Below are 22923 nucleotides of genomic sequence, written 5' to 3'. Positions count from 1 at the left end.
CAGCTTCTGCTCGAGATTCATCTTCTCGCAGCGGAAGACCTACTTGCACCTTGGCACATCGTCTCATGCTCTTCCAAGTGGCCGAGTCCCCAATGGGTGCAGGAGTGGCCATGGCTGGAGGCGATTTGTCGTCGACGAGTTTGGATCCGATCGCGTTTTCCACGGTCGTTTTAGGCTGCCAAAGTACTAGACTAAGTTGTAATTCTTTCTATCTGTGAGGTTATTTTTGTAATTGTTCACCCACCAGTTGACGACACTTCAAAAAAATCATATTACAAGCTGGTTAGTTTTATCGCAACTATTAAAAATAAAAGGACTACATGCATGAGTTTTTCACTTTGTTCATTCTTTTCATTTTCTTTGGTTGACTCCAAAATGGGGTCATAATTGTTGGCATGACCATTCATAGAAAAGGGTTGAATATTTCAAATTTCATTGCATATACTACATACAATCCTAGTTGGATACCTTAAAATGGTTTTTGGAAATTTTTAGGAGAAAACTATAACACACTTGTAGTTCAAATTTGGACTATTTCTGGAAATTTGATCAAAACTTGATAATAGCCAAAAGGTACCTAGAAACGAGAATATTCATTAAACCTGGGGATTGAGCATCCTATGTGAGTGGTGTCATTTCCCCCAATTTTTATAGTTGGTTCAGATAAAACACATTTTTGCTAGTAGTAAGCAGAAAATCATAGTTCGACAAGTTTGAATGAGAGTGCTAGGAAAACCCTAGTTCACATATTTGTATCAGGAAAGATCCTTTTTTTAAAGTGTTTGAATGAGAGTAATAGGAAAAATCCTAGCCCAAAACTGTTGAATTGAATTTCTATCAGGAAAATCCTAGTTCAAAAAATATGAACTACATTTGTACTAGGACAAAATCTAGTTAAAAACATTAAAATAGTTTTGTACTAGGCAAAACCCTAGTTCAAAAACTACATTTGCACTAGGTAATTAATAATTGAGAAAAGAAGTGAAGAGCTAGAAGAGGCGAGTAGGAAGAATAAATGGGGACATCGATAGAGTAATGTAGCCTCGAGAGGATTTGAAGATGTGCGATTTCAGATCAAGCCTAGCGGTGTTGAAGCAAGGATATCCTGACACAAGACACCGTGTCCACGTAGTAATGTAATGTCTCTCCTCGTAAGAGGCGCAAGGCAAATTACCATCCATCACCCCTCTCTCCTCTAGACCGCGCCAAGATTCTCTGTCTCGCCCTGGTGAGGGTGGTATTACGGTAACAGATGGCCTAGTGTGTCAGGGCAAGGTTCCTCTAACATAGACATATGTACATGCATCTAGAAACGAGACAAACCAAAGCTTACATGTGCCATTTTTAGTTAAGAGGTCACCCCCGATTTCCTTGGACCTCCAAAAGAAAATCAAGCAAGCAACAAGCTCTATACAATCTACAAGCGGTGTTGGTGTGGGAGTTAATACTACGACACTAAATATATATCTTAAAAATGGACCGGCCTTTCTTCCATCCAAGAACACCCAACCCGGAATTGCTTACTCTATCTCTTTGTGCTTTCCTCCAAAATATCGTACATTATTTCTCTTCAGAACATGTCAATGGACCAGACGAACGAGAAGGGCTTTGAAACTCCACCTGGTAGCCTAGACTCGGTCAACCTTTTGTGGCTTCCGCTGTCACCCCCTACTTACATCCAGTAACTCCAACAAGAAGAATGACGAGGATGAGGAGGACTAGAGGAGCTAAGGCTGACGAGGAGGACGACAACGACGACGAAGTCTCGTCATTTCCTCTGAAGAATCATGCATGCGAGTAAGATGGCTGGCAGAAGAAGGAAGGGGTGCAATGAACACGAACAAACTGTACCTAGGTAGAAGTTAAATTTAGTTTTAACTTTGTAATTTTAAGTCAAATTTATACAATAGTGTGACGAGTTTCTCTGATATGAGATTTATATTATAACATCCAGCTTAATAATATCTTAATAGTTAAATAGTTCAAATGATTTTCATACACTCCTACATCAACATACAAGTTTGTATGCACATGTGGGTTGGGAGCGACACAAATTTGCTCACTTTAAGTTAGGTTACTTTGAGTCATGAATATATTGACCCAGGAATGCAGGATCCACCTGTCAATGTGAGAAGTGGTTGGAAGCTACATAAAACATAGAGTACTTTATGAATATGGTATTCTAAGCGGTCTATCACACAGTAGTATTTCAGTTTGTATCTAATTTTTTAAAACGCCAAGTATTCATTTTAATCAATCGAATATAGCAAAAGAAAATATAAAAATTAGAATGTTTCAATAGTAGGCCTCCAACATGGTCTAAGTTTTGTGAAAATTGCAAACATCCGGTTTGCCTTATGATTTGTGCAGATTTGCTATTTCTCAGTCACCAAAAAAAGTACAACAACATTTTTTAAAAATAAGTGCAAGCCATTTCCAGTTGCATTTTTACTGCCAGTGTGCAACTGCAATGAGTTGCACTTTTCCTTGGAACTACGGTTACACTTTTCTTGGGTGACTAACAGTGGGAAAATCTGAGTCCACTGCGATATTGACAAGCCCCGTTCTTGATTCAAAAGGCAGCCCTTTTTACTCATTTGAAATAAAACAGAAACCTTCTCTTACACTTTTGTTTAGAATGGTAAGACCCAAATTTTGTGCAAAGAACAATTGCAGTTAATATTGAGAACGCGATAAGCATAAGCATACTACTCAACACTAATGTATATGTATACAATATTCATATCAATCTCCACAATACTAAATAGTACTCCTTTTCAACATCATCAATCTTAACAATCGTGAAGCAAGCAACCGACCAGTCCTGATCACTGTCCAACTCCAACAAACAATCCAACGAGGCGTCTAAATCGCGCGCGACGCCTACGAACGGCCACACGCAAAGCAAGCCAGCATCTTGGAAGGGAAGCTACTCTTCTTCTTCGCCGGCGGCGACGGTGTCGGTGGCAGGGCGGGGATGTGGGACCCGTCCATGCCGCACTTCTTGCAGCGGTCGCACTCGTCCAGGAAGGCCCTGAAGGCGTCGTTGCAGTATTTGGCCGCGTCACTCACCGTCATGCCTTCCACCAGCTTGTGCGGGTACACGTCCTTGGCGTGGTCGCCGTTGAGCGCCGCGCCGAGCTGCACCAGCTCCGCCTGGAACTCAGAGATCTGCGCCTGCTCTGCCGCCTCCGTCGGTCGCAGCTTCACCGCCTCCGGCAGCGTGGCGGGGCAGTCCGTGCGCGGCGTGTCGCGCGTGAGGACGGTGTCGAACGTGCCGGCCCACGCGTCGCGCTTGGTCAGGAAGCTCGGGAGGTTGAAGATCTTCTTCACGGTGGCTGGGATGGAGGAGTGCTCGAACTGCGACGTCGGCTGCGGCCCCGACGGCCTGTGCACCACCGTCCCAGGCTCGATCCAGGGGGAGATGAAGAACGCCGGCACGCGGACACCGAGGCGGTCGAAGTTGAAGAAGAATGGCGCGACGCTGACGATGCCGTCGGGGCTGGGGACGCCCACGGCCGGGGTGGGGACGTGGTCGTAGAAGCCTCCGTGCTCGTCGTAGGTGACGACGAGGAGCACCTCTTCCCACTGCGGCCCCGATCGCAGCGCCTCGTAAACCTCTTTCACGAACCTCTGCCCCTCGGACACGTCGTGCGACGGGTGGTCGTCGTTGCCGGGGAGGATCTTGAGGTCGAAGTAGCGCTGCTCGACGACCACGTAGTTGGGCAGCTTGCCCTCCCGGCAATGGCGCCGGAACTCGAGGTCGAACGGGTGGAAGTTGCCGACGTACTTGAGCTGGCGGAGGTTCCGGTATAAGAGCACCGCCGGTGGGTACTGGTAGTAGACTCCGAAGGAGTAGCCGGCGTCGTGGAGTGAGTCGAAGATGGTGGTCTGCGGCAAGCCGGCGACCAGCGTCTTGGTGTCATTGCTGACCAGACCGTGCGACGTGGCCGAGTGCACGAACAGCCGGTTGGGCTGCGTGGACGCCGGGTTGGACGCGAACCAGCGGTCGCACACGGCGAACTCCCGCGCCAGCTCGCGGTACACCGGCACGGCGTCCGGCCTGAACCCGTTCATGACGGTCTCCGCCATGCCCGGCTTCTCCTTCTCGGCCTGCTGCGCGAAGCCGCTCATCGGCGGCGAGGGGACGTCAGGCCGGGTCATCGGCGTGGTCTGGTTGTCGACGAAGGGCGTGCCGTAGACCTGCTCGTAGATAGCCTGCGCAGAGTGTCCCGGGTCCGGGTCCACGTACTCAGCTCGGTCGGCGAAGGTGACGGTCTTGGAGGAAGGGTCGGCGACGACGACGCGGTTGGTCTCGGCGCCGGTGACACCGTCGATGTCCGGGTTGAGGGATTTCATCCAGCCGAGCATGTGGTCGAAGGATCGGTTCTCCTGCACCACCACCACCACCGTCTTGATCTTTCCCGCCATTTTCAACGGATAGCAGGTTAGTTGCTTTTGAACTCTCTATCTCTTGCGATCGCTAGCTTCGCTTGCTTGGATTAATCTGCAGCTTGCTAGCTAGCGCCGAGATGGGGAGAACTGAGAGACGAACAATGTGTATAAATATGAATATATAGAGATCAGTAGCTAGCTACCCCACCAGTCCCTGAGAGTGGAGTTGAGTATGGAGATGGAAGAGTTCCAAAAGAGTCTCAATCGTGTTGGAGCGGGATATTCCTTGCAGAAGAGCACATGAACAATAAAGAAAATGACATGAGCAGGACAACGCTGGCCACCTGACTTCACTTCCTCGCAGAAGAAGAAAAAAAAAACGGAGAGGCTTGGCTGCCAAGTGTTCGAAACAGTGATTGCGCTGTGCTAGCTAATTTAGCATTTGAGTATATTCCACGGCACATTTGCTGATTTGCATGTTCAGGGAGTATTTTTTAAACATAAGGCTTTAGCCTAGCTTTAAATTAATAAAGCCACGAGGCAAATGGTACAAGACGCTCTGAGGATATCAGCTTACACAACCAAGAAACTACAAGCAAATAAAATAAAATAAACAAGACACTCCGCTTGAGGAAGCTCCAAGGCGAAGAAAGCCGCAACGAACCCTGATCATTAGTGAAGCAAACGCCTTGTCCAGATGTCGAAGAGCACCGCTGAAGAGAGCCTGCAGCTATCCACCATAGCACGCCCCCCAAGTTGTTGAGTCACCGTCCGTCTCCACTTCCGAAGGGGGACCCCTGCCCCCTCGCTCCAGTTCGAAGAGCGTCGTACCGTCAAAAGATGGAGAAGCTCACCCTAGAGCACGGAAAGTAACGAGACCATAGGAGAGCACATGAAGGAGAACAGAAGAATACACCACTCAACCGGAGCCAAGACACCATATTTGAAATCATATTGGCTAAATGCATCACACAAAACCATGCATGTCATTTGTGCTCGCGGTCCCAGCCCACAAGCATAGAAATTACAGAAATTAACAAGTCAAGAGATGCTCATGCATGCATATATACTACGGGAAAACTCTTCTTTGTCGTGCGACATTTCGCACGGCAAAGACGCCCATATGCACGGCAAATGATTGCCTGCACAACAACGGCAATTTTCCCCGTAGTGATACATGCCCCCCAGCCTGCTTGAATGCGTAGAAGAAATTAACATGATCTGGCTCCTCTATTCTGAATTCGACGAAAAATTAAGGAATTGTGAAATTTAGCAAAAACGATTTACTTTTCCGAGGGTAGGGCATGCATGGCGAGATGATTGTGCCATTGTACCAGTTTCCCTTCTGCAAATATACAATAGTAGTACTAACTAAAAATAGAGCCTAGTTTCACACAACGAATGTAAATTTAGTTTTTTCACCTATTTGACTTTACCAGGATAAACTTTTCGAAACGAGTAATATTCAAGGGATTTGCTAGTTCTCTTCCGTGCTCAGTTAAGTCCTACAACATTTGATTTGCCTTGTGATTCGTGTTAATCATGATTTGCAACATGAGTTGCAACTGATATTTGATGATATCATCTGACTGAGAACGAAGTTAGTTCTCAGTCAATTTTGAGAAATAGTCACACCCAATATTCAATACTCCCTCCATCCATAAAATATAGCGAAGATTTATCCAATTTTTTCTTTGTGTAAAGATTAGTATCTGCGGTTTTGCCGAAAAGTTATTCTACTTTCTCTTTTTGTGTGGAACATGCAAGGGACCCACCGTCTCGGTTCTCAACGAACGTAGACTGCTCAACCATCTCGTCAAACTGCGCATCCTTTAAGTGTCGAGCTTGACATTAGAGCTCATGCATCCATCCATGAGACGTAATCTGCCTATGTACGACATCGTGAGCTTTCAATTATCGATCCATATTTCTTTGGCATGTATAGCGCTAGCACGCGTGTCTCGTCATGTCTTTTGAGATTTCCTTTGGCTTTGCTTTCCAACTTCCCAAACTTACCAACTAGAGGTTTCGCAAAAAAAAAAAAAACTTACCAACTAGAGATACAATTTGTAGATGCCTGAGAAGAACAGCAACGCCGCCTACGACACCAACTAGTTAACTAACTAAACCAACTTGGTCGCCCACCATATATCTCCGATGGAGAAGTTGTTCCACGTGCAAAATTTGTAAGGCAATGTAACGTACTAACGTAAGTTTAGCGATTGGCCGATTGTTTAAGCGTTCAAGATATGCACATTACTCCGTATTGTTCCATCGGTTTATAGTTCCGGCGCAATGGCCCATTGGTTAAGCGTTAGTTAATGTCAGAGTCTCAAAGATCGCCGAGTTAACAAGGCATGGATGCAAGTGATATCTCTTGTCGTTGCCTATTCGACTGTACCTCGGAGGAGGGATCCTCACGAGGGGGAGAAGAAGTAGGGGTCATCGGGCGGAGAGTCCTCGGGACGGTGGTACGCGATTTACCCAGCTTCGGAACACCTGCACGATGACAAGGCCTACTGCTGCTTGTCTACAATTATCTGGACGCTTTCGCGTTGTTACAATGAGTTGTGATTGTGCCTCTAGGGCTCCCCGGATCCGGCTTATAAAAGCGCCAAGATCTAGGGTTTACACGGTAAGTTCTAGCCGGAATACAAGTCGCCTAATTACGGTATACTATCTTGCCATGCACGCCAAGGATCCGCCTTTCCTTACGTATCGTACCGGATCCGGCTACCCCTGATGGGCCAGATCCGACTTCTAGAGTTGGTCGGTGGATCCGGCTCCTTGTTTCTGGGCTAGACTTCATCCATCTTGATCTACAGCAACTGGACCGCCCGATAGACCATATGCCACCATCACCGTCTATGGGCCACCAGGGCTTGCCGGATCTAGGCACTGTCGATATGGTACACCCATGAAGTATACCCACAACAGTAGCCCCCTGATGACCCACAAGTATAGGGGGTGTATCGTAGTACTTTCGATAAATAAGAGTGTCGAACCCAACGAGTAGCAGAAGGTGTTGACAAACAGTTTCGATGAAGGATTCACTGTAAATGCTCACAGACAAATATTCAGGGGGTTTTGATATAGCAGATAAATAAAATACAAGTAAGTAAAATGCGAGAGTAATAATTGCAGCGAGTGGCCCAATCCTTTTTAGCACAAAGGACAAGCCGGTTTGTTTACTTATGATGACCAAACGTTCTTGAGGACACACGGGAATTTAGTCTAGTGCTTTCGCTTCATATAGTTGATTAATCTTCATTGTTTTGATAAGTGTTGTGTGGGTGAACCTATGCTAATGCACCGCCCTTCCTAGGACTAATACATACTTGTGATTAAACCCCTTGCAAGCATCCGCAAATACAAGTAAGTAATTAAGATAAATCTAACCACAGCCTTAAACTCTGAGATCCTGCTATCCCTCATGCATCGATATACCAACGGGGGTTCAGGTTGCTGTCACTCCGGCAACCCCACAATTGGCAAATGAATACAAGATGCATTCTCCTAGGTCTATAAAGGTGAAGTATCATGTAGTCGACGTTCACATGACACCACTAGATGAATAACACCACAACTTAAATATCAAACCATTAAATATTACTCAACATAGTTCACTACTAACATTTAGACTTCACCCATATCCTCAAGAACTAAACGAACTACTCACGAGACATCATATGGAACATGATCAGAGGTGATATGATGATGAATAACAATCTGAACATAAACCTTGGTTCAAGGGTTTCACTCAATAGCATCAATAACAAGGAGTAATCAATACCGGGAGAGTTTCCCCTATGAAATAATCAAGATTCAACCCTAGATGTTACAGCGGAGATGAGGTGCAGCGGTGGAGATGATGGTGTCGGCGGTGGAGATGATGATGATGATGATCCCAATGAAGTCCAGCTCGATGACGGTGACGATGGCGACGATTTCCCCCTCCGTGAGGGAATTTCCCCGGCAGATTTCAGCCTGCCGGAGAGCTCTCTTCTCTCTGGTGTTTTCCGCCCCGCAGAGGCGGCTGTGTCTATTCTCGATCGCCCCCCACGCCTTAGGGTTTTCGGGGGATGAAGTACGCGAAGGAGAGATGGCCGAGGGGGGTCGTGGGCCCCCTCCCCACATGGCGGCGCGGCCAGGGTGGAGCCCGCGCCGGCCTATGGGGGGCCCATGGCGGCCCTCCTCGGCCTCCCCTTTTGGCTGTGTCCGTCTTCTGGAATAATAAGAGCTTCGGTATATTTTCCGTCAATTGTTGATCTTCAGAAATATTGTATCCTGACGGTGCTTTTTCCAGCAGAATCCTGACTCCGGTGAGTAATTCTCCAATAATCATGAAACATGCAAAATAGGTGAAATAACATAAGTATCATCTCTAAATATGAAATATATCAAGGAATAACAGTAAATTATGATACAAAATAGTGATGCAAAATGGACGTATCAACTCCCCCCAAGCTTAGACCTCGCTTGTCCCCAAGCGAAACTGAACTCGGTAAACAAGACCACATGTTTATGGAGTGAAGAGTTGATAAATAAAATACGGACAAGAAGCATCACATTTATTAATGCACACAAGACATTCTACTAAACAACTTCCTCATACAACTCAACTTGCAATAAGTAAAGGGAAATCACAAATAAAGGTGCATAGGAAATCATAATTGGTGATGGCAAACTTTGTTCTTGGTCAAAGAACGATTAACATATTGTACTTATCTTTCGAGCAAAGCCTTTATATTAGAGCTTATATGGCAGAACTTACATGCTCAATCATAACAATCTCCTCATAATCATTGGTAACTTTCAAAGTCATATTCATTCAAATAAAATTGGTACTAAACAAGGAAGAATAAAAGACATGATTAAATAGATCACAATGTAAATGGTTGGATCACAACAACTCAATTGCTTAGATAAAAGGAAATAGGTTTACTGACTCAACATAAAAGTAAAAGATAGGCCCTTCGCAGAGGGAAGCAGGGATTAAATCATGTGCTAGAGCTTTTTAAGTTTTGAAATCATATAGAGAGCATAAAAGTAAAGTTTTGAGAGGTGTTTGTTGTTGTCAACGAATGGTAGTGGGCACTCTAACCCCCTTGCCAAACAGACTTTCAAAGAGCGGCTCCCATGTAGGACGTTATCTCTACCAGCAAGGTAGATCATCCCTCTTCTCTTTTGTTTACACATGTATTTTAGTTTTATTTTTGGACGACACTCCTCCCAACCTTTTCTTACACAAGCCATGGCTAACTGAATCCTCGGGTGCCTTCCAACAATTCACATACCATGGTGGAGTGTCTATTTGCAAAATTAAGTTGCTTACTGATGAATCAGGGCAAAACATGTGAAGAGAATTATTAATGAAAGTTAATTAATTGGGGCTGGGAACCCCGTTGCCAGCTCTTTTTGCAAAATTATTGGATAAGCGGATGTGCCACTAGTCCATTGGTGAAAGTCTGCCCAACAAGATTGAAAGATAAAACACCACATACTTCCTCATGAGCTATAAAACATTGACACAAATAGGAGATAATAGAGTTTGAATTGTTTAAAGGTAGCACATGAAATATTTACTTGGAATGGCAGAGAAATACCACATAGTAGGTAGTTATGGTGGTGATGACCCACAAGTATAGGGGGTGTATCGTAGTATCTTCGATAAGTAAGAATGTCGGTCCCAACGAGGAGCGAAAGGTGTTGACAAGCAGTTTCGATGAAGGATTCACTGTAAATGCTCACAGACAAGTATTCAGGGGGTTTTGGTGTAACAGTTGAATAAAGTACGAGTAAGTAAAGTGCGAGAGTAATAATTGCAGCGAGTGGCCCAATCCTTTTTAGCACAAAGGACAAGCCGGTTTGTTTACTTATAATGACCAAACGTTCTCGAGGACACACGGGATTTTAGTCTAGTGCTTTCGCTACATACGGCTAAATAATCTTCATTGTTATGTTAAGTGTTGTGTGGGTGAACCTATGCTAATGTACCGCCCTTCCTAGGACTAATACATACTTGTGATTATACCCCTTGCAAGCATCCGCAACTACAAGAAAGTAATTAAGAATAAATCTAACCACAGCCTTAAACTCTGAGATCCTGCTATCCCTCCTGCATCGATATACCAACGGGGGTTTAGGTTTCTGTCACTCCGGCAACCCCGCAATCGGCAAACGAGTACAAGATGCATTCCCCTAGGCCCATAAAGGTGAAGTGTCATGTAGTCGACGTTCACATGACACCACTAGAAGAATAACACCACAACTTAAATATCATACCATTGAATATTACTCAACCATAGTTCACTACTAACATTTAGACTTCACCCATGTCCTCAAGAACTAAACGAACTACTCACGAGACATCATACGGAACATGATCAGAGGTGATATGATGATGAATAACAATCTGAACATAAACTTGGTTCAATGGTTTCACTCAATAGCATCAACAACAAGTAGAGATCGATACCGGGAGAGTTTCCCCTATCAAACAATCAAGATCAAACCCAAATTGCTACGGCGGTGACGGTGTCCAGCGGTGATGACGGCGGTGATGATGGTGAAGATGATGATGATGGTGATGGCGATGATGTCCAGCTCGATGACGGTGACGATGGCGTCGATTTCCCCCTCCCGGAGGGAATTTCCCCGGCGGATTCCTGCCCGCCGGAGAGCTCTTTTCTCTCTGGTGTTCTCCGCCCCGCAGAGGCGGCTGTAACTCTTCGCGAGGTACCCCCTGTGGCTTAGGTTTTCGGGACGAAGGATTTCGCGAAGAAAAGGAGGCGAAAGGGGTCGTGGGCCCACCAAACCACATGGCGGCGCGACCAGGGCATGGGCCGCGCCGCCCTAGGGTGTGGGCCCACCCTGGCTCCTCCTGGCTCCTCCTTCTGGCTTCCTTCGTCATCTTGAAAAATAGGATTTTTGGTATAATTTCCTTCCACAGTTAATCTTCCGAAATATTGCGTTCTGACGGTGCTTTTTCCAGCAGAATCCTGGCTCCGGTGCTTGATCCTCCAATAATGATGAAACATGCAAAATAGATGAAATAACATAAGTATTGTGTCCCAATATGAAATATATCAATGAATAACAGCAAATTATGATATAAAATAGTGATGCAAATTGGACGTATCAACTCCCCCCAAGCTTAGACTTCGCTTGTCCCCAAGCGAAACTGAACTCGATAGACAGGACCACATGTTTATGGAGTGAAGAGTCGATAAATAAAATACGGACAAGAAGCATCATATTCATTCACACAGGACATTATAGTAAACAACCTCTTATAACTCATCTTGAAACAAGTATAAGGTAGTCACAAGTAAAGGTGCATAAGAAATCATAATTGGTGATGGCAAACTTCGTTCTTGGTCAGAGAACAGATTATATTTATCTCATTGAGCAGCGCTCTCATGTTAAAGTTTATAAGGCACAACTTGCATACTCAATCATAATGGTCTTCTCATGATCATTGATAACTTGCAAAGCTATATTCATTCGGATAAAACTTGTACTAAACAAAGAAGAATAGAAGACATGATGTAGCAAATCACAATATAATGGTTTGATCACAACTACTCAAATGCTTGCTTGAGATGGAGGGAAATAGGTTTACTGACTCAACATAAAGTAAAAGACAAGCCCTTCGCAGAGGGAAGCAGTGATTAAATCATGTGCTAGAGCTTTTTCAGTTTTGCAATCATATAAGAGAATAAAAGTAACATTTTGAGAAGTGTTTGTTGTTGTCAACGACTGGTAGCGGGTACTCTAACCCCCTTGCCAGACAAACCTTCAAAGAGCGGCTCCCATATTATTTTCATTTTGTGTGGCACTCCTTCCAACCTTTCTTTCACAAACCATGGCTAACCGAATCCTCGGGTGCCTGCCAACAATCTCATACCATGAAGGAGCGCCTTTTTATTTTGGTTTTATTATTATGATGACACTCCCCCCAACCTTTGCTTACACAAGCCATGGCTAACCGAATCCTTCGGGTGCCGCCCATCAATCACATACCATGGAGTAGTGTCTATTTAGTTTGATTAGTTTGGGACTGGGAATCCCATTGCCAGCTCTTTTTGCAAAATTATTGGATAAGCGGATGAAGCCACTAGTCCATTGGTGAAAGTTGCCCAACAAGATTGAAAGATAAAACACCACATACTTCCTCATGAGCTATGAAACATTGACACAAATAAGAGATACTAAGTTTTGAATTGTTTAAAGGTAGCACATGAAGTATTTACTTGGAATGGCAGAAATTACCATGTAGTAGGTAGGTATGGTGGACACAAATGGCATAGGTTTGGGTTAAGGTTTGGATGTACGAGAAGTATTCCCTCTCAGTACAGGTTTTTGGCTAGCAAGGTTAATTAGCAAGCATAAGAGTTGAGGGAAACAAACAAATATACATGTGATAGAAACAATCATGCATCTTCCTTGTAAGCACAAACAATTTTAACTTCAGAATAATAAGCTATGAGCTAACAAGAAAGAAAGACAATGAAACAACTACATGTATTTCTCTTTTCTACTTAAACCTCAAAGTGTTGTTGCTATTGACCAATGCTAAGTTTGCCAAAACCAAATAGATTTATTCAATGCTCCCAAAGTGATACCAATACTAACAACAAGGTAAATCATATAATAGAGATTGCAAACTAAAATAAGATGTGCAATATGTAAATGATAAGACTTCTCATTAATATTCTATAATGATAACTCACACCAAGGGATACATAGACAACCAACTAAAGCGAGATACTTCCAACTGCAACCCATCTTATATGATAACTTCCCTACTCATGATATGACACTACTTGACAATAAAAGTAAAAGGTAGTGATAATGTGATACCGCGGCACTCCCCCAAGCTCGGAACAAACCAAGGGGATGCCAATACCGATGATGAATTACTCCTTTGGTGATGGTGGTGATGAACTCCTCCCGCGCTTCTTAATAAACTCCTTCAACTTCAGTTTCTCAGCTTGACAATTCTGCACTAAGATTCGAAGAGATTCATTGTTATCTGAAGTTGGCGATGACGACCTTGTGATGCGAATCGAGTGGTATTCCAGCATTCTTCGGAGACGGCAATTCTCCTCTTGGAGTATCTCCACTTCTCTTCTTAGAGCCCGATATTGATCACAAAACTCATCAGTAGTCCGTAGAACTTCTTCCAACATGGGGAAGGAGTCGAGGCTAAGAGCGGGTGGTAAAGGTCCCTGCAGGTTATGAGAAAAAGAACGTCGAGTGTCAACAGATCCCACCAAGATTTGCTTGCTCCCTCCGGCTTGCTGCTCTTGTCTTGAGGGCACCTCCTTCACTTCTTCCTCCGAACGCCCCTTGCCCTTGTTGTTGGAGGCCATGGTGCTTCTAAACTGAAAACAGATCCTGGCAGAAACAGCTCGAAACAAAACACGTCGAGAACACGATATACGGACCTCCAGGGGTCCGGGGGATTATATAGCAAAAATTTTCACAACAAACGGAAAGTACCAGATCGAACCAGAGTCGGAAAGGGGCGACGAGGCGGCCAAACCATAGGTCGGCGCGGGCCCAGGCTTGGCCGCGCCGGCCTATGGTGGCGCCCCCTCGTGCGTCGTTTCCACTCCGTTTCGAACTCGTAATTTTTCATATTTTCCAAAAACAGCGAAAATATTGTTCGGAAAGTAAATTGCGTACTTTTCATTACCAGTACTGTTACCTATTCAAAGTTGAGTTCTGGCGGACTGTCAATTTGCCCTTTGATGAAAGCTTCCGGTGTTTCCACTTGAATAATATCAACATCAACATTATAAGAATCACCTGAGATATAATGCTTGAGTCTTTGTCCATTCACCACTTGCGTAGCATTGCCTTGGAGAGAGCTAATTTTGATTGCTCCTGAACGATACACCTCCTCGACAACATACGGTCCTTCCCATTTCGAGAGTAATTTCCCTGCAAAGAATCTGAGACGAGACCGATACAATAGGACTTTATCCCCAATATTAAATTCTCTTTTGATAATCCTCCTATCATGCCATTTTTTAACTTTCTCTTTAAAGAGTTTAGCATTTTCATAAGCTTCACTTCTCCATTCATCTAGAGAACTTAATTGCAACAACCTCTTATCACCGGCAAGTTTAGGATCTTTATTTAATTCTCTAACAGCCCAATAAGCTTTGTGCTCTAGTTCTAAAGGTAAATGACAAGCTTTCCCATAAACCATTTTATAAGGTGACATTCCCATGGGATTTTTATAAGCAGTTCTATAAGCCCATAGTGCATCCTTCAATTTACTAGCCCAATTCTTTCTAGTTTTATTACCGGTCTTTCCCAAAATAGATTTAATCTCTCTATTTGATAATTCTACTTGACCACTAGTTTGAGGATGATAAGCGGAAGCAATTCTATGATTAATACCATACTTAGCAAGAGTTTTTCTAAAACCTCCATGAATAAAATGAGAACCTCCATCAGTCATAATATATCTAGGCACTCCAAATCTAGGAAAAATAATATCTAAAAGCATTCTTAAAGAGGTCTCACCATCAGCACTTTTTGTAGGTATAGCTTCTACCCATTTAGTAACATAATCAACAGCAACAAGTATGTGAGTGTTACCTTCTGAAGACGGAAAAGGTCCCATGAAGTCAAATCCCCAACAATCAAATGGTTCAATAACAAGAGTATAATTCATAGGCATTTCATTACGTCTGGAGATATTACCAACCCTTTGGCATTCATCACAAGATAAAATAAACTTTCTCGCATCCTTGAAGAGAGTTGGCCAATAAAAACCTGATTGTAGAACTTTTTGTGCAGTTCTTTCTCCGGCGTGATGTCCTCCATAAGCACTGCCATGACATTTACTCAATATCTCTTGTTGTTCATATTCGGGAACACATCTTCGCATAATACCATCCACTCCTTCTTTATATAAGTGTGGGTCATCCCAGAAATAATGCCTCAAGTCATAAAAGAATTTCCTCCTTTGCTGAGCTGAAAAGGTTGGAGGCAAATACTTGGAAACAATAAAGTTAGCATAATCAGCATACCAAGGACTGTCTCGCGAGCTCACCTTTATTACAGCCAATTGTTCATTTGGAAAACTATCATTAACAGGAACAGGATCATAAGCAATATTTTCCAATCTAGACAAATTATCAGCAACAGGATTATCAGCACCTTTCCTATCTACAATATGTAAATCGAATTCTTGCAAAAGAAGTACCCATCTAATAAGCCTCGGCTTAGCATCTTTCTTTGTCATTAGGTATCTAATTGCAGCATGATCAGTATGAATAGTAACCTTTGAATCAACAATATAAGATCTAAATTTATCACAAGCAAAGACTACAGCTAATAATTCTTTTTCAGTTGTAGCATAATTTCTTTGAGCAGCATCAAGAGTTTTACTAGCATAATGAATAACATTCAGCTTTTTATCTACTCGCTGTCCAAGAACAGCGCCTACAGCAAAATCACTAGCATCACACATAATCTCAAAGGGTAAGTTCCAATCAGGAGGTTCAACTATAGGAGCAGTTGTTAAGGCTTTCTTAAGAGTTTCAAAAGCTTCCTTACAATCATCATCAAAAACAAATGGTACATCTTTTTGAAGAAGATTAGTAAGACGTTTTGAAATCTTGGAGAAATCTTTAATAAATCTCCTATAAAACCCAGCATGACCAAGAACACTACGAATACCTTTAACATCCCTCGGATAGGGCATCTTCTCAATTGCTTCAACTTTAGCTCTATCAACTTCAATACCTCTCTCAGAAATTTTATGTCTCAATACAATTCCTTCATTAACCATAAAGTGGCATTTCTCCCAATTAAGAACAATGTTAGTTTCTTCACATCTCTGCAAAACTTTATCAAGGTTTCGCAAACAACTATCAAAAGAATTCCCATAGACGGAAAAATCATCCATGAATACCTCTACAATACTTTCACAAAAACCATGAAAAATAGCAGACATGCATCTTTGAAAAGTAGCAGGAGCATTACATAAACCAAAAGGCATACGTCTATAAGCATAAGTTCCATAGGGACAAGTGAAAGTGGTTTTCTCTTGATCTTTAGCTTTAACAGCAATTTGTGAAAACCCAGAATAACCATCAAGAAAGCAAAAATGAGTATTTTTAGACAATCTTTCTAGCATTTGATCAATAAATGGTAAAGGGTAATGATCTTTCTTAGTAACTTTATTAACTTTTCGAAAATCAATGCACATTCTATACCCTACAACTACTCTTTGAGGGATGAGCTCATCATTATCATTAGACACAACAGTCATTCCTCCCTTCTTGGGAACGCAATGCACAGGACTAACCCATCTACTATCAGCAATAGGATATATAATACCAGCTTCAAAAAGTCGTAATACCTCATTCCTTACCACTTCCTTCATCTTCGGAATTAGACGACGCTGATGTTCAACAACAGGCTTTGCATCATCTTCCATATTAATAGCATGTTGGCAAATAGAAGGAGAAATCCCTTTCAAATCATCAAGAGTGTAGCCAATAGCTCCTCGGTGCTTCTTCAATATTTCCAATAACCTTTCTTCCTCAATCTCTGAAAGCTTAGAACTAATAATAACAGGATATATTTTCTTATCATCAATATGAGCATATTTAAGATTATCAGGTAAAGGCTTTAAATCAAAAACGGGATCTTCCTTTGGTGGCGGCGTTGTACCCAAATCTTCCACCGGTAAATCATGCTTGAGAATAGGTTGGCGGAGAAAAATTTCCTCAAGCTCATCTCTTTCTTTCCTAAAAACTTCACTCTCGCTATCCTCCAAATGTTGCTGCAAAGGATTGTTAGGAACAAGAACAATAGATGCACACTGTTCCATTTTAAAATCATTACTAGGCAAATCAGCTTTATAAGGAGTTTTAGTAAATTTAGAGAAGTTAAACTCATAAGATTCACCAGCAAATTTAGTCAAAATTTTCTCTTTCTTGCAATCTATAATAGCTCCACAAGTATTTAGAAAAGGTCTACCAAAAATAATAGGACAATAATCACTAGCAGCAGAACCAAGTACCAAAAAGTCAGCGGGATATTTAATCTTACCGCATAATACTTCCACATCTCGAACAATACCAATTGGAGAAATAGTTTCTCTATTAGCCAGCTGAATAACCACATCAATATCTTCAAGTTCACATGAATCAATTTCGTGCATAATCTCCGTGTAAAGCTCATACGGAATAGCACTAACACTTGCACCAATATCACATAATCCATAATAGCAATGATCACCAATTCTAACAGATAGCATAGGAACACTAGCTTGTTTGGGTTTATTATGATGGGAAACAATATTAGAAGCATCTTCACAGAAAATAATATGACCATCCTCCACATTTTCAGTCACAAGATCTTTAATTATTGCAACAGCAGGTTCAACTTTTATTTGTTCTTCAGGTTCTACAGGTTTCTTTTCACTTTTATGAACCGCACTATTTATAACAGAGTACTCCTTCATTTTAGCAGGGAAAGGAGTTTTTTCAATATAAGCTTCAGGAATAACATGATCAGCAGTTTCAACTACAACGCATTTATTAATAGATGAATCAATTTTATCTTTATACGGTTCATGATACTTATCAAAATTCTTCTTTGGCAATTCATAATGAGAGGCAAAAGCTTTATAAAGATTTGCAGCAACTTGAGAATCAAGACCATATGTAGCACTCATATTACGAAATTTATCAGTATCCATAAAAGCTTCAATGCATTTATAATCATAAATTATACCTGATTCTTTATCCTTGTCGTTCTCCCAACCTTCAGTATTCTCTTGGATCCGATCAAGAAGGTCCCTTTTAAACTCTTCTTTGTTGCGTGTAAATGATCCAGAACAAGAAGTATCCAGCAAGGTCTTGTCTTGAAAAGAAAGTCTTGCATAGAAATTATCAATAATAACATTACCAGGAAGCTCAAGAATGGGGCATTTGAGCATTAAAGACTTCAATCTCCCCCAAGCTTGGGCAATACTCTCTCCATCATGAGGCCAAAAATTATATATGCGATTCCGATCCTTGTGAATTTCACTTGGAGGATAGAACTTAGAATAAAACCGGGGCACAATATCATTCCATTCAAGAGAATCCCCATTATCCAGTAATTTATACCAATGCGCCGCTACTGCATAGCGATAAAGAGAATAGTTTCTTCCTCACTTCATCCATAGCAATACCTGCACATTTGAATAACCCGCATAATTCATGCAAAAACAGTAAATGATCACCAGGATGGACAGTTCCATCCCCTTCATAGCGGATATCCATAACACGTTCAATAATTTTCATAGGTATTTTATATGGTATCACTTCCTCACCTGGCGCCTCATCCACTACCGTTGCAGTAGTAGTAGATTTCCCAAATAGAAATTGAAGAGAAGATCTCTCCATAATGACTTATAGCAGAAAGAAATAAAATCAGCACAACAAAGAAGGTTTTCCTTACCAATTCCACTTACCAATAGCGCTTCACTCCCCGGCAACGGCGCCAGAAAATAGTCTTGATGACCCACAAGTATAGGGGGTGTATCGTAGTATCTTCGATAAGGTGTTGACAAGCAGTTTCGATGAAGGATTCACTGTAAATGCTCACAGACAAGTATTCAGGGGGTTTTGGTGTAACAGTTGAATAAAGTACGAGTAAGTAAAGTGCGAGAGTAATAATTGCAGCGAGTGGCCCAATCCTTTTTAGCACAAAGGACAAGCCGGTTTGTTTACTTATAATGACCAAACGTTCTCGAGGACACACGGGATTTTAGTCTAGTGCTTTCGCTACATACGGCTAAATAATCTTCATTGTTATGATAAGTGTTGTGTGGGTGAACCTATGCTAATGTACCGCCCTTCCTAGGACTAATACATACTTGTGATTATACCCCTTGCAAGCATCCGCAACTACAAGAAAGTAATTAAGAATAAATCTAACCACAGCCTTAAACTCTGAGATCCTGCTATCCCTCCTGCATTGATATACCAACGGGGGTTTAGGTTTCTGTCACTCCGGCAACCCCGCAATCGGCAAACGAGTACAAGATGCATTCCCCTAGGCCCATAAAGGTGAAGTGTCATGTAGTCGACGTTCACATGACACCACTAGAAGAATAACACCACAACTTAAATATCATACCATTGAATATTACTCAACCATAGTTCACTACTAACATTTAGACTTCACCCATGTCCTCAAGAACTAAACGAACTACTCACGAGACATCATACGGAACATGATCAGAGGTGATATGATGATGAATAACAATCTGAACATAAACTTGGTTCAATGGTTTCACTCAATAGCATCAACAACAAGTAGAGATCGATACCGGGAGAGTTTCCCCTATCAAACAATCAAGATCAAACCCAAATTGCTACGGCGGTGACGGTGTCCAGCGGTGATGACGGCGGTGATGATGGTGAAGATGATGATGATGGTGATGGCGATGATGTCCAGCTCGATGACGGTGACGATGGCGTCGATTTCCCCCTCCCGGAGGGAATTTCCCCGGCGGATTCCTGCCCGCCGGAGAGCTCTTTTCTCTCTGGTGTTCTCCGCCCCGTAGAGGCGGCTGTAACTCTTCGCGAGGTACCCCCTGTGGCTTAGGTTTTCGGGACGAAGGATTTCGCGAAGAAAAGGAGGCGAAAGGGGTCGTGGGCCCACCAAACCACATGGCGGCGCGGCCAGGGCATGGGCCGCGCCGCCCTAGGGTGTGGGCCCACCCTGGCTCCTCCTGGCTCCTCCTTCTGGCTTCCTTCGTCATCTTGAAAAATAGGATTTTTGGTATAATTTCCTTCCACAGTTAATCTTCCGAAATATTGCGTTCTGACGGTGCTTTTTCCAGCAGAATCCTGGCTCCGGTGCTTGATCCTCCAATAATGATGAAACATGCAAAATAGATGAAATAACATAAGTATTGTGTCCCAATATGAAATATATCAATGAATAACAGCAAATTATGATATAAAATAGTGATGCAAATTGGACGTATCAGTGGACACAAATGGCATGGGTTTGGTTTAAGGTTTTGGATGTATGAGAAGCATTCCCTCTCAGTACAGGTCTTTGGCTAGCAGGGTTGGTTAGCAAGCATAAGAGTTGAGGGAAACAAACAAATATGCATGTGATAGAAACAATCATGCATCTTCCTTGTAAACACAAACAATTTTAACTTCAGAATACTAAGCTCACTAGCTAACAAGAAAGATAGATAATGAAATAATATATCTACATGTACTTCCCTCTTTTCTACTTAAGTCTCAAAGTAATGTTGCTATTGACCAATGCTAAGTTTGCCAAAACCAAATAGATTTACTTGATGCTCCAAAAGTGATACCAATACTAACAACAAGATCAATCATATAACAGATATTGCAAACTAAAATAAGGTGTGCAAAATGTAAATGATAAAACTTCTCATTAATATTCCATAACGATAACTCACACCAAGGGATACATAGATAACCAACTAAAAGAGAGATACTTCCACACTGCAAACTATCTTATATCATAACTTCCCTACTCATGATATGACACTACTTGATAGTAAAAAGGTAAAAGATAGTGATGATGTGATACCGCGGCACTCCCCCAAGCTTGGAACAAACCAAGGGGATGCTAATACCAATGATGAATTACTCCTTCGGTGGTGATGGTGGAACGACCCCGATGGGAGTGAGGAACCGCTCTAGCATTCTGCGAAGTTGGTTGTTCTCCTCCTGAAGTATCTCCACTTCCCTTCTCAGAGCACGGTATTGATCACAAAACTCATCGGTAACCCGTAATGCTTCCTCCACAGCAGGGAAAGAGTTGAGGCTAGGAGCAGGTGGTAAAGGTCCCTGCAAGTTATGAGAAAAAGAATGTCCAGTGTTAACCGATCCCACCAAGATTGGCTTACTCCTCACAGTTTGCCGCTCTCTTTTTATTGATGACATCTCCTTCACTTCTTCTTTCAACTCAGGATCTTGAATATCTTCCTCCGAAAGCCCTTTGCCCTTGTTGTTGGAGACCATGGTGCTTCTAGATCAAAAACAGATCCTGGCAGAAAACAGCTCGAAACAAAACACGACGAGATGATGATATACGGACCTCGGGGGGTCCGGGGGATTATATAGCAAAAAATTTCACGACAAAAGGAAAGTACCAGGTCGAAAACGAGTGGAAAAGGGACTCCGAGGAGCCGTCGCCATATGGCAGCGCGGCCAGGGTGGGGCCCGCGCCACCACGTGGGGACGCGCCCTCGTGCGTCTCCTCCACTCCGATTCGATCTCGTAATTTATCATATTTTCTAAAAACAGCAAAAATATTGTTCGGAAAGTTAAACGCGGACTTTTTACCACCAGAACTGTTACCTATTCGAAGTCGAACTCTGCAGAACTATCAATTTGATCTTTGATGAAAGTTTCCGGAGTCACCACTCGAATAACATCAACATCTTCATTATTAGAATCTCCAGAAATATAATGCTTGAGTCTTTGTCCATTCACACTTGTGTGGCATCACCTTTCAGAGAACCAATTTTTATTGCCCCTGAACGATACACCTCCACAACGACATATGGTCCTTCCCATTTTGAGAGTAATTTCCCTGCAAAAAATCTGAGACGAGATCGATACAATAGGACTTTATCTCCAATATTAAATTCTCTTTTAATAATTCTTCTATCATGCCATTTCTTAACTTTCTCCTTAAAAAGTTTAGCATTTTCATAAGCTTCACTTCTCCATTCATCTAAAGAACTCAATTGTAGCAACCTTTTCTTACCGGCAAGTTTAAAATCTTTATTAAGTTCTCTTACAGCCCAATAAGCTTTTTGCTCTAGTTCTAAAGGTAAATGACAAGCTTTTCCGTAAACCATTTTATAAGAAGACATACCCATAGGATTTTTATAAGCAGTTCTATAAGCCCACAACGCTTCCTTTAACTTACTAGCCCAATTTTTTCTAGATTTATTAACAGTCTTTTGCAAGATAGATTTAATTTCTCTATTTGATAATTCTACTTGCCCACTAGTCTGAGGATGATAGGCTGAAGCAATTCTATGATTAATACCATATTTAGCAAGAGTTTTTCTAAAACCACCATGAATAAAATGAGAACCTCCATCAGTCATAATATATCTAGAGACTCCAAACCTAGGAAAAATAACATCTAAAAGCATTCTTAAAGAGGTCTCACCATCAGCACTTTTTGTGGGTATGGCTTCCACCCATTTAGTAACATAATCAACAACAACAAGTATATGAGTATTACCTTCTGAAGAAGGGAAAGGACCCATGAAGTCAAATCCCCAACAATCAAATGGTTCAATAACAAGAGTATAATTCATAGGCATTTCATTGCGTCTAGAGATATTACCAACTCTTTGACATTCATCACAAGATAAGATAAACTTCCTTGCATCTTTAAAGAGAGTTGGCCAATAAAAACCTGACTGTAGAACCTTTTGTGCGGTTCTATCTCCAGCGTGATGTCCTCCATAAACACTACCATGACACTTAC

The 22923-nt window shown here is 42.3% G+C and overlaps 1 protein-coding gene across 1 annotated transcript; it reads right to left on the bottom strand.

Annotated features, from left to right (window-relative positions):
* Window positions 1–2712: 2712 nt before the first annotated feature.
* Window positions 2713–4562, bottom strand: LOC127293595 (non-specific phospholipase C4). The gene has a single exon (XM_051323238.2). The coding sequence runs from the start codon at window positions 4429–4431 to the stop codon at window positions 2884–2886; it is 1548 nt and encodes a 515-aa protein (XP_051179198.1). The 5' UTR covers window positions 4432–4562; the 3' UTR covers window positions 2713–2883.
* Window positions 4563–22923: the final 18361 nt, after the last annotated feature.

Source organism: Lolium perenne, chromosome 4 (assembly GCF_019359855.2).
Source record: "Lolium perenne isolate Kyuss_39 chromosome 4, Kyuss_2.0, whole genome shotgun sequence".
NCBI lineage: Eukaryota > Viridiplantae > Streptophyta > Magnoliopsida > Poales > Poaceae > Lolium > Lolium perenne.
This window is presented reverse-complemented; position numbering and strand designations above follow the sequence as displayed.